Source organism: Eschrichtius robustus, chromosome 5 (assembly GCF_028021215.1).
Source record: "Eschrichtius robustus isolate mEscRob2 chromosome 5, mEscRob2.pri, whole genome shotgun sequence".
Lineage (NCBI taxonomy): Eukaryota > Metazoa > Chordata > Mammalia > Artiodactyla > Eschrichtiidae > Eschrichtius > Eschrichtius robustus.
In genome coordinates this window covers 70297906-70311078 of record NC_090828.1, presented here as the reverse complement: position 1 = coordinate 70311078, position 13173 = coordinate 70297906, and the positions used below count along the sequence as shown (strand labels likewise).

General features: G+C 43.6%; 1 protein-coding gene across 4 annotated transcripts in view; it reads right to left on the bottom strand.

Moving 5' to 3' along the window:
* The window catches only part of DPP4 (dipeptidyl peptidase 4), a 78246-nt gene extending 75307 nt beyond the window's left edge, over positions 1–2939 (bottom strand). For 2 of the 4 annotated variants that reach the window (XM_068545002.1, XM_068545003.1), the window contains exons 1-2: positions 2664–2938; positions 2048–2135 (exon numbers count right to left, since the gene is read on the bottom strand). In XM_068545002.1, coding sequence (XP_068401103.1) covers positions 2048–2135; positions 2664–2669 — 94 coding nt within the window. In that variant the 5' untranslated portion in view covers positions 2670–2938. Of the gene's footprint in view, positions 1–2047; positions 2187–2663 lie in introns of all 4 variants that reach the window. The other 2 variants (XM_068545001.1, XM_068545000.1) reach the window with 2 other exon arrangements.
* Between the last annotated feature and the right edge of the window lie 10234 nt (positions 2940–13173).

The following is a 13173-nucleotide window of genomic DNA, read 5'->3' as shown; positions in this document are numbered from 1 at the left end:
CTACAGGTTAAAGCCCTGCTGCCCACACTTCGCTCTTGCTAGGAATCCTCTTATGTTCCCAGATAGAGGATGTGATCTTGTGTCTCTATGATGACTCACAAGTTGTTCACGTTTTCTGGAAAAACTTATCTCCAGGAACCGATACTAACTCTTCAGGCCTCCCCGCAAAAAAAAAAAATCTCTTGTGAGAAGTCTTCCCAGACTTTCCCAGAAGTGATCCTTCTAACCCCTGAGAAAGTTTGCTTAAGCCTCCCTAAATTTTCTCACTGAATCGTAATAATAGTTAGACCTAGACATGTGAACCTCTCTGGAAGTCCCTGTCAAGAGAATGTTCTTGAAATCTTTGTTCACATTTCATTTGGAGAAGAGACTAAGTATGGTATAAGGGAAATGGTAAGATAGCCCCTCCCCAGTCTGTATGCCCCACCCAGCCAAACAAAATCCCTGTAGTTAACTTAACCAAACCCCATGGAAGGCAGATAGATGACCCAGGCCCCTAAGCCATTTCATTGCCATCTTAAGTGGCTTATTTATCAAAGTTTAGTGTTCCTTTCAACTTTCCAGAAGGGAAGTTCTGATAATTACAGTTTTACCCATTCTTCCAAGGATGCCTGGGTGCCTCAGCAATATATTAGAGATGAATGGACTATCCAGGTTACTTTGATTTGTTTGCATATCTGTTTCCCACTAGATTATAAACTTCCTGAGGTTGGGGATCTTTTTATTTATAAAATTTAATCTTTGGATTTGCAGCAACTAGCACAGTTCCTGGAACATAATGTAGGTCATGTGAATATTTACTGATTGTATGGGTGACCCGTCCTTTTCCCACAGGAAGGCTTTGTGTGTGTGGTTGTTTAAATATACAAAGTACCACTTTATGAAAGCAGTTATATTTTAACAATTCACAACAAAGAGTCAAAAAAGTGGACAGATGCCTGCCATTTAATAGTCTAAAATGGTGGTAACCATGGCTTTCTTAAGTAACTGAAAATCATTATCAATAGGTCAACACACTCAGTAATTTAACCTTTGGCACCTTTGCCCTGGTCCTGAAATTGCCGGCCAAACATGATTTTTGATGGTTCTACAAACTAATTCTGAATGGTCACCTGAAATCTAGATAAGACCCCTCAGTATATAAGCACTGCCTACACATTTCCTGGTTGACTAGACCATCAGAGAAAACACCTCAGTTGGCTGACTAGAATGTGAATAGTTACATGAAAGTTACTATTGAAAAGGAAAGTAGGGCCAGTGGAGACCCAAACTAGTTATTCTCACTTGATTGCATCCAATAGTGTGTATTTCATTATATGAATGTTTTATATTAAGAGCTAGGACTAAACTGGAACAGCGAGGCAAGCTAAAAGAAACCAAGGTGGATTTAAATGAAAGAATCCACCAAACATCACTGATCCCACCTCCTCTGAATATTGCCATGGATACCAACTTTATGATTTAACTCTGAAATACTTACTTCTATAACTGGTCAAATAGTTATTTTCCTGCATCCCAACTCTCCAACTTATGGATTTCCATCATCCCTGAAGGAAAACCCCCTGGGCTCCCCAAGCACTGTCTTTTCTCAAAACTGTATTTGGGGGCTTGCTTTCTTATTTTTTTTTCCCTCCCCTTAGGACATCCTTACTGCTGTTTGGGATCTTTGAACGCTGCCTCTTTTCCTTTGAAAATCACAACCACGAAAGTTGTTTTTTTTTTTTTTTAATTTACATTCAAAAGGTACTAAATTCAAATGTAACATAAAGAAATCTTAAAACTTCCCCTTATTTTCAGGAAGTATGTATTTGCCATACACAAGACGTGGCAGGTGCTAAGGCTCTCGTAGCCTAAACACTGGAGACCAACGAAGCGAATCTAGTGGCTACACTAGAAGCGGCAGCCACGCCAGCGAAGCCCCAGCGACGACCTGGCACACCGATCCCACCCGGTCCCCAGCAAAATCCCTAGGTCTCCTTGGTGTGGTAAAACAGAACCTGATCCCGGTCTGCAGCTGTCTTATCTTTTTCAAATGTTTTAAACTTACTGCCTTTGTTCAGCAGAACCACAGGCACGGTGATGACGGTGACGAGCGCAGCGATCCCCAGCAGTCCCAGGAGCACCTTCCACGGCGTCTGCAAGCCGGGCAGATCACGTCCAGTTAGAGCCAGCCTCTTGGCCCCAGTCTGGGAAAGAGGGTCGGGGCCTGGGCTGCACCCGAGGCAGCGGGGTTTGCCGACGGGCGCGCCCTGGGAGAGAGGCACCGCGGGCTGGGAGGGTTTGGAGCGCGCCAGTCGGAGGTTGCAAGAGCGGTCTCCCTTGAACTTTTGGCCTCTGAATACTTTAATTGTTTGCTTCTGTAGGCCTACAACTCAGAAGCCAAGTGAGGGTTCAGGCGTGCGTTTTGCGGGTGGCCCTCCAGGTTCTCCAAGGCTCGGTGCCTAAGTTCTAGCAGAAAGCCCGCGGGTCCGAGAGCCAGGCCAGAGCCCTGGGGCGTCCCTTCACCTGTCAGAGCGTGGCCCTGAAGCTCCCGCCTAATGAGAGCCCCTGGTTTCGATCTGCAAGCTTTGGGGGCAATCTGGGGAGAGTTTGGTGAAAAGGCACCTACAACTCGCCCCTGGGGCTCTGGGGGCGGGGGTGGGGAAGGCCAGCTACTCACTCACCTTCATGGTCGGCGTCTCCTCGGAGCTAAGCTTTCGGAGCGGGAGCGCAGGCAGAAGTCAGGCGAGCCTCCCGGACGCGCGTGCAGCTCCGCAGCTCCGGGCGCGCAGTCACTCGGCGCTCCCAAGTTTCAACCCCGAGTTAAACATTAGTGAGCGCCGGTCCGGCTGGGTATAAAGGGCCGCGGGCAGGCTGCGAGCGAAGGCGCGCCGGGCCCCGGCAGTGGCGTCCCGGCCGGGGGGCGCCCGAGAGGCACCTCCCCACGGGCGCGCCGGGCACGGGGCGTCTGCGGGGCGCGCAGGAGGGGTGTGACCGCCCGAGCAGCGGCTAGCCAGCGCCTGGCATCCGACGGCGAGCCCTGAGGCTGCAGACCTGCTGCAGCCCCGGCGGGAGACCATGGTCGGCCTTAACTGAAAGGGACCTCTGCGCTCAGTTCCCGCAACCTCGCGTGGGCCGGCAAGGGGACCTAGCCCAGGGAGGGCACGGGGTTCTGCAAACACACAGCTCACTGCTGGCAGCTGAAGCTAAAACCCAGGCCTCTGTCCTTTGCCAGTGAATGGCATGTTGGGGAGTTCTGGGATGTTTAAAGCTTCTGGAAGGCCAAGAGAGAGAAAAAGTGATTGTTCGCTTGTGGATGGCACTTAGAGGCTGTGTCTGGATTCATTCTCCGCAGGGGATTTCTGGCTTGTCTTGCAGGCTTACCTTCTCATCAAGATGCCAAAAATAATATCAGTAACACTTATGTGGAACTCACTTTTTCCCAGGAGCTGCTCTAAGCATTTATGTGTTTATTTTACAGGGAGGAAGCCTAGGCACAGGAGGTTAAGTCACTTGGCCAAGTCAAGGCAGCTAGGAAGTCGTGGAGCCTGAATTCAGAGTCCGTGTTCTTAACCACTACGGCACAGGGCCTTTCATCTTTCAGTCTTGCAAAGAGGATTTGGAAAAAGGTAAAAGGTCAGGTGTGGCTTCTTCCTCCCTTCCTCCAGGGTGCCCTGTAGGTTCCTTCACTCATTCCTTTTTCTCTTCATTCACTCATCCCCACACCCTCCTATTTATTTCACCCATTCCACAAATATTTGAGTAAATACAAAGTGCCAGAGTCTCATCTAGATGCTGGAGATAGAGAAGTGGGACAAGAGAGATGATATTTGTGCACTTGGCACTTTCAGTCTGAAGTACACAGGTGAACCTTTGCAGTTAGGTTCTTCCTCTATGCTTGCTTCCTCTCTTGTGGATTAAGTACTCCTACTCCCTAAAAGGCCTCTTCAGCTTGCTCACTCGGCTACAAAACCTCTCTGTCCAAAGTTACAGGTAAAAGGTTAAAAATGCAAAGTCCTATGGAGCATTAACACATGATTATGAATAAATTCCAGTTTCCATCCTTTATCTCCAACCCAGACATTGCTTCTGAGCTCAGGGATCTTTTCCCCTCTGGCTACTAGTTGCTTATGACACATACCCTTATTCACACCGAGCTCCAGAGGCTGGCACCGAACTCTTTCCCCTTTCCGTCAGCCTCATCCCTTCTCTGATCATCTCTGTCTTCATTATATGGGGATACATGTATATGTATAGCTGATCCACTTTGTTATACAGCAGAAACTAACACACCATTGTAAAGCAATTATACTCCAATAAAGATGTTAAAAAAATAATAAAATAAAAATAAAAACACAGCTCCCCAAAAAAAGAAAGTGACCCCATTCACCAGCTACAAAAACTAAAGGCTTGAGTCATCTCAGTTTCTCTTCTCCACTCTCCTGCTACATTCACGTGGCTATCAATTCCCCTCATTTCTGCCTTCACAAGTATTTCTCAAATCCATTTCCTCCTCCCTCTTACAGCTGCTGGGGAGTTGAGTCAATAGTGTTATTGTAGCCTGTGAGCTGGGAAGAGAGGCCGTCCCACAAGGACAACAGGGAATGGTGCCATATTGGGGGCTCAGTGTTGATCTCTGCTTTCACCAGTTTGTACACTCAGCAAAATGCAGGGGGCAAGTCAGTACAGTTGAGTGCATGCTTGACCTCCATACCTGCACCGTGACACTATACTTTCAGCAAGCCCCCAGGAAGCTGGGGGAAGTTGGCTGACATCCGTGGGGGCAGATCATCTTGTTCTCTGGAAAGTATTCCACAAAACACAAATATTTTCACTCTCTGCCAACTTCAAGAGATTCTTTCCTAAATCCACCCCCCACCGCCCCAACCTCTTTGTCACTAGTCTTTCAATCTTGTTTTCTTCAGGTCCCTAAGGTACCAGCTGGCCAACACATTAGCCGCCACCTATGAGTCAGTGTAAATCCTATATTAGGCCATCTCTCGTTTCATGAAAAATGGAAAACAGATGTACTACTCCAAGTTCTGTCTGTCAGGATGATTTCTCTTTCTACTAGATTTCAGAACATCCCTGAGAGGGGCTGTAAGGTAGCAGCCATCACTTTTGACTGGTGCCAGCTTACTTTGCATAAGGCTGCCTCTTCCCTCCTCTGTTGCCTGCCTGCGGCGAACTCTTATGAAGCTATAGGTGTGTGTTGAGGTAGAGACACCGAACAATGGGAGAAGCACCATGGAGTCTAAGTTCACTGCTCATGGGATTTTTTTTTTTTTTAACTTTTTATTTTATATTGAAGTGTAGTTGGCTAACAACATGTATCTATTCTTTTTCAAATTCCTTTCCCGTTTAGGTTGTTACATAATATTGAGCAGAGTTCCCTGCGCTATACAGTAGGTCCTTGTTGGTTATCCATTTTAAATATAGCAGTGTGTACATGTCAATCCCAAACTTCCTAACTATCCCTTCCCCCCACCCTTCCCCCCTGGTAACCATAAGTTTGTTCTTTAAGTCTGTGATTTTCTTATGCTGTCTGGACCACTTGTGCTCATCTGCTGTGTCTTATAGATACCATTTTCACTTAATCATGGGACATGGCTGAACATGGCCAACTTTATCATTGGGTAGATCAGGTAACAACCAGTTCATTATCATAGCTCAGGTTGTATGGTTATAAGTTGAGTTTATGTCTCCTCCAAAAAAGATATGTTGGAGTCCTAATCTCCAGTGTTTCAGCAAGTGAGCTTATTTGGAGATAGGGTCTTTGTAGAAATCATCAGGTTAAAAAGAAGTCATTAGGGTGGACTCTAATATGAATGGTATCCTTATAAAAAGAGAAAATTGGAAAACAGAGAAGATGATATGAAGAGAAACAGGAAGAAAACAATGATCTACAAGCCAAGGAGAGAGACCTGGAACAGATCCTTCCCTCATAGGCCTCAGAAGGAACCAACCCTGCTGATCCCTTGATTTCGGTCTTCTAGCCTCCAGAACCGTCAGACAATAAAATGCTGTTGTTTAAACCATCCTGTCTGCAGTACTTTGTTATGGTGGCCCTAGCATACTAATATACTAAGGGTTCCATGATCACGCTTTCAGTGTCTATCAGGGCCCTATAGAAAGAGAGGAGCTGATTTTCATGTAGTGAATAGTCATTGACTGTTGTAGCTTGCATCTAAGATGGGTCCCAAAGTTTGGGGGTGCCTTATTATACATCAATAGATAACTGACGAATTGGCAAAGGGCATGACTTTGTTCTAAAAACCCTAAGCAGGTCCTCTGTGATTCTCCTATTGGGGCCCACCAGAGGCTTTGGCTACCATAGGCACTTCTAATAACTATTGTCTGCTAGGTCATTGAGATTCAATATCAGGGAAGCTTGCACTGTAGCCTAGACCTAGGGAGCCCTCTCTTGCTACAGGTTCCGTTAAAAATACACATCCTTAGGTGCTACTGAGCAAATAGGTTGGAGAAACACATCCAGTTGTGGTATATGGTATCTCCAAAATCCAAAGAGTTCTGGTAGATATTGTTCCTCTTTGTGGTGGGCGTACAAGGTGTAGTGACTTATCTTTCATTTTAAGGGGGCTATCCTGACATGCTCTAGACTGCTGAATCCCTTGAAACTTTGCAAAAATTTTCATGGGATTTATCCTCTATTCTGTGGTCATATTTGTCTTGCTAAAGCATATAAGGAACTTGCTACTTACTGTTCCCGAGGTCCAATTCGCATGATATCACCAATGTAATGGCCCCATGTGATGTTCTATGGGATTTCAAGATGATCAAAGTCCCAGGAGATTATATTATGATAGAGCGCATAGCCCTGAAGTAAGATGGTAAAGATATACTGCTGATCCTTCCAGGTGATGGCAAACAGTTTTGGATGGTCCTCAAGAAAAAAACAGTGTTCTTCAGATTAATAGCCACAGGTACTAGGACTGTATTGTTTGATCCAGTAAAGTTACCACACTGGAAATGGCAGCTGACATTGTTCCATAATCCATCTTTTGTACGGGCTGAACAGGGAAGTTAACTGAGTATAGGATAGGGAACCAGCACTGTTGAATCTTTCAGGTTTTTATATGGTGACACCAATCTCTGTGCTTGCCCAGGGACGCAGTATTACTTTTGGCTCACCGTATGGATGTGGAAGGACAATTCCAGGGGCTTCCACTTATCCTTTCTTACCATCATCTCTCTCTATGGGTCAGGGGAGAAATGAGCCAAGGAAGGCAGGCTGACGCTAGAAGCTGGAAAAGCAAGGAAGTGAATTCTGCCCTAGAACTTCTAGAAAGAATGCAGCTCCGATGACACCTTGACTGTAGCCGCTTAGGACCTATTTCAGACTTCTGACCTCCAGAACCATAAGACAATACATTTGTGTTGTTTCAAGCTACTAGGTTAAAATAATTTGTTACAGCAGCAATAGGAAACTAATATACCACTGGGCAACAGTGATGCTTTAACTCCATAGAAATGGACATAAACCTAGGGCCAGGATTTAATAACTCCTGGGAGGTCTGGGCATATCCCTTCTCACAGAACATTTTCAAATGTAGCTGTATGTCACATGTCCTTCTGAGGAAGGCTTGGAAGACGATACAAGGAATGTACTGTGGGAGCATTGCAGGGTCTGGCCTCCATTTCAAACAAGGCATTTTGAGTCTATGAGCTGGTTTGAGTCTGAAAATGATGAAAAGCCACGAATTTCTATTATGGCAACTTAAGTGAGATTTCTGACCCAGACCTAGAACTTTTCTGAGTTCTGAAATCAAGCCATAGTTTAGAATGCTGCCTGTATACTTTGTTCTTAAGTACCCCATGATAAATGAAACACCACCATTGCAGGTTACACATTTTGATTACGATGTGAAATCAAGATGCAGCTGTTTATGGTGATAGCCTCTTTTAAGAACCTGAGTCTTGGAAGCAGAGTCACCTAAAGTGAGCTGTTGCCTTGGAAGTATGCAGTCAATGTCAGATTGCAGCGCAAAGCAGATAAAAAGCAGATGGAATAAATACTCTTGTCTCTTTCTCCTAGTCTGGTCAATATCTTGCTGGTGGCTCCCTTTGGTGGAACCCAGCTAAAGGCAGAGGGCAAAGGAGCCTGGATGATAGAGGATGTTACCTGCAGGGGTCAGCTTCCTAAGGCACTGGGCAGGGAAGATAAGGGTGAAAGATGGATAAGAGGGTCCAAATGAAATATAACCAAATAAACGGCCCAACACCATGAGAGTACATATTATTTGCTAAATTGTCTTCCCACAAAGATTGGAGATGTTCCATTTATTCTTTTATCTTTCTCTTCCAGCCTTCTCTCTCTAGTGCCTAGTAAAATGCCTGGAACACATCAGTAGTCAATAAGTGTTGGTGGAATAAATGCAAAACTTAAATCAAATGAAGAAAAAATAACATCAGATCTTTTCATTCTTGTCTGCTGGAACCGGAAGCGAGGGGAAAATGGGATGTCGCTGCGTTTGGAAAGAAAGGAGAGAGGGAGGATGGCAGGGCTGGGGGGGTGGGAGGAAGCTGAACAGATCTTACTCTTTGCCCTTAGCTCTGCAGGATAAGTAAAGGAAGTACAAAGGTATTTATTCTTTTGCTCAGCGCCCTCTTTGCTCTCCACCTAATCAGGGAAATCTGCCCACCTGTGTGGAAATGACTTTTTTAGCATGTCCTTTGGAGTCCAGATCAAAAGTCACTTCTTTCAGATTACCTTCAAAAATAACCCCATCTGTTTCCATTCCATTTTCTGCTTTCCCTACCAAACAGTCTTTGTAAGATTATTCTGCTTGGGTTATTTACAACAAAATTAATTTCTACCACATGATACAGAGATGACAGACAGATAATTCTGTGGATTTAGACGTATGGAAAGAAGAAATTTCAGACCAAAGGAATAGCTACACGAAGCCTGAGTGACAAAGCTGGAGATCTTTAGGGAAAATCTATTAGTTTAGTTTCACCAGGAAGTAGGGTTGGTCTTGGACATATTCTTCAGTCTTAAATTCAGTATTCAGTATGTACTAGGGAGCCACTTAAAATTTTCTCCAGAGAAAGGAACACAATCAGACTTGAACTTTAGATATAAGAAGCAGGCAATAGCATAGGCTGGATAGCTGAGAAATGGAAGAGCTAGAAATAGGATGAGAATCATAAACTTGATGTTGCAAAATTAATTGGGCAGGTGCTTCTCTGTGTGGAGCTTGTCATAAAAGAATTTAAATCATGTTGATTTGTATTTGTTTACATACAGATCTCTAAAAACTGTTTTCCAGCTGTAGTTTGGGGTGTTTTCCTTGCCCCAGTGATCAGTAATACCAAGTAAGGAGTTCTTCGTACACTCAATACCCAATAAAGTTCTCTTGCTACCTATTAGAACAGACATTAGCCTAAGAGAGAGGAGACTTTCGTGCTCTTCTTTGATTAGCGTCCTTTGGCTAGTCTGTGGGTTTTTAAAAATTTCAGTGATTTACTTGATTTACTTATATTAGCTCCTGACTTAGGAAATAATTGTATGACTTTATGAGAAAATGTGTTTAAGATCCTTGGAGCCAGATTCTCACATAATGGCTGTGGCTATGATGACTTCTCCTTTTTAGTGTTTTCCAAGCTGTAAATGTGAGGTGATGTGATGGTGGTGGTGTATGTGTATGAGGTTGCGGTAGTGGAGGAGTGGAGAGGCTAGACAGTGGTTACTCCAATTTAAGGAAAGAAGGAGCAAGGACCAGTACAACAAGGCTAGGGACCTCTAACTAAACTGAGAGATCTAATTTGCCATTGTGGGGGATGACCTATTCTCTTTTGAGTGGTAGATCACAGAATCAGAAAGTTATATGTGGAAGGGCCTTCAGATTCGTTGGATGTTGTTTTATTAAGAACAATAATAAGGGGGAAAAAAGGTTCATGCTTGGCATTGGACTAGAGTGAAAAATCAGGCTGTCATTTTTTAAAGTTGTGGTAAAATATACATACTGTAAAATTTACCATCTTGAGACTTCCTTGGTGGCGCAGTGGTTAAGAATACACTTGCCAATGCAGGGGACACGGGTTCGAGCCCTGGTCCGGGAAGATCCCACATGTCTCGGAGCAACTAAGCCCGTACACAACAACTACTGAGCCTGTGCTCTAGAGCCCGTGAGCCACAACTACTGAGCCTGCATGCCACAACTACTGAAGACTGCGCGCCTAGAGCCTGCACTCGGCAACAAGAGAGGCCACCGAAATCAGAAGCCCGCGCACCGCAACAAAGAATAGCCCCTGCTCGCCACAACTAGAGAAAGCCTGCGTGCAGCAACGAAGACCCAACGCAGCCAAAAATAAATAAATAAATTTCTTTTAAAAATTAACATCTTAACCATTTTAAAGTGTACAGTCATTTCTTTTTTATCTAGAATAGTCCAAAGTTTGTAATGTAATTTTTTTTTTTAATTTATTTATTTATTTATTTATTGTTGGCTGTGTGTTGGGTCCTCGTTTCTGCGCGAGGGCTTCCTCCAGTTGCGGCAAGCGGGGGCCACTCTTCATCGCGGTGCGCGGGCCTCTCACCATCGCGGCCTCTCCCGTTGCGCAGCACAGGCTCCAGACACGCAGGCTCAGCAATTGTGGCTCGCGGGCCCAGCCGCTCCGCGGCATGCGGGACCCTCCCAGACCAGGGCTCGAACCCGTGTCCCCTGCACTGGCAGGCAGACTCTCAACCACTGCGCCACCAGGGAAGCCCCTGTAATGTAATTTTAGCAGATTAAACATACAGCTTAAAATTATTTATGTAGGATTCTCCTTTTTCTTGACAAGATGGTGGAATAAAACTTGGCTACACTCATAGTATACTTTTTGGACTAGCATCTGTTTACTGGGGCTTGATTTTCTCTCCTTAAAGGCGATATAGGATGGAAGAGAAGGACTACATGGGAATTGGATCTTTTTAGTGATATTACATGGGAGTCTTTGCTATGGGTGTACACAGAGACCTTTATTCTGGTGATATTCCTCGTGCTTTAAGAGAAGGGACAGTAGTTGTAGTATTTCAAACAGAAACTAAACGAACTAGGGAGAACTTTGAAAAGCCAGAAATTACAAGGTAAATGCAGTCCAAGAGGGATGGTCCAATGCTATTTAACTCCCTGGCTGAAAAGCACAGTTTTAGGTAGAAGTATTTACGTGGGCTCTACAGCTTGTTTCTCAAATGTTTTATTTCCTTATTCTCTACGTTCCCCCACCCTCACTTCTATTTAGATATTTTTTTCCTAACCAACACCCACATTCAACTCAAATACCACAGATATACTGTACGTCTGTTTATGTATTTTATGTTCTATATAAATCTGTGCTTTATACATCAGAAAAATAACTTTTTTTGCCCCCAAGAACCACTCCCTAGGGGGCGATATTGCCCTCATTGAGAATGCAGGCTCTATAGTTGCACTGGTTCCAACATGAAGGTGGCAATTACTCAGCAGAATATAACTACTCTTCTTTTACTTTATTTTTTTGAATTTTATTTTATTTATTTTTTTATACAGAAGGTTCTTATTAGTCATCAATTTTATACACATCAGTGTATACATGTCAATCCCAATCTCCCAATTCATCCCACCACCACCACCACCCCCCCACCACTTTCCCCACTTGGCATCCATACGTTTGTTCTCTGCATCTGTGTCTCAATTTCTACCCTGCAAACCAGTTCATCTGTACCATTTTTCGAGGTTCCACATATATGCATTAACATACGATATTTGTTTTTCTCTTTCTGACTTACTTCACTCTGTATGACAGTCTCTAGATCCATCCACGTCTCTACAAATGACCCAGTTTCGTTCCTTTTTATGGCGGAGTAATATTCCACTGTATATATGTACCACATCTTCCTCAACCATTCGTCTCTCGATGGGCATTTAGGTTGCTTCCATGTCCTGGCTATTGTAAATAGTGCTGCAGTGAACCTTGGTGCATGTGTCATTTTGAATTATGGTCTTCTCTGGCTATATGCCCAGTAGTGGGATTGCTGGGTCATATGGTAATTCTATTTTTAGTTTTTAAAGGAACCTCCATACTGTTCTGCAGAGTGGCTGTATCAATTTACATTCCCACCAACAGTGCAAGAGGGTCCCCTTTTCTCCACACCCTCTCCAGCATTTGTTTGTAGATTTTTGGATGATGCTCATTCTAACTGGTGTGAGGTGACACCTCATTTTAGTTTTGATTTGCATTTCTCTAATAATTAGTGATGTTGAGCAGCTTTTCATGTGCTTCTTGGCCATCTGTATGTCTTCTTTGGAGAAATGTCTATTTAGGTCTTCTGCCCATTTTTTGATTAGGTTTTTTTTTTTTTTTAATATTGAGCTGCATGAGCTGTTCATATATTTTGGAGATTAATCCTTTGTCAGTTGATTCGTTTGCAAATATTTTCTCCCATTCTGAGGGTTGTCTTTTCGTCTTGTTTGTAGTTTCCTTTGCTGTGCAAAAACTTTTAAGTTTCATTAGGTCCCATTTGTTTATTTTTGTTTTTATTTCCATTACTCTAGGAGGTGGATCAAAAAAGATCTTGCTGTGATTTATGTCAAAGAGTGTTCTTCCTATGTTTTCCTCTAAGAGTTTTATAGTGTCTGGTCTTAAATTTAGGTCTCTAATCCATTTTCAGTTTATTTTTGTGTATGGTGTTAAGGAGTGTTCTAATTTCATTCATTTACATGTAGCTGTCCAGTTCTCCCAGCACCACTTATTGAAGAGACTGTCTTTTCTCCATTGTATATCTTTGCCTCCTTTGTCATAGATTAGTTGACCATAGTTGCGTGGGTTTATCTCTGGGCTTTCTATCCTGTTCCATTGATGTATATTTCTGTTTCTATGCCAGTACCATATTGTCTTGATTACTGTTGCTTTGTAGTATAGTATGAAGTCAGGGAGTCTGATTCCTCCAGCTCCGTTTTATTCCCTCAAGACTGCTTTGGCTATTTGGGGTCTTTTGTGTCCCACACAAATTTTAATATTTTTTGTTCTAGTTCTGTAAAAAATGCCATTGGTAATTTGATAGGGATTGCATTGAATCTGTAGATTGCTTTGGGTAGTAGAGTCATTTTCACAATATTGATTCTTCCAATCCAAGAACATGGTATATCTCTCCATCTGTTTTATCTTAATTTCTTTCATCAGTGTCTTATAGTTTTCTGCATACAG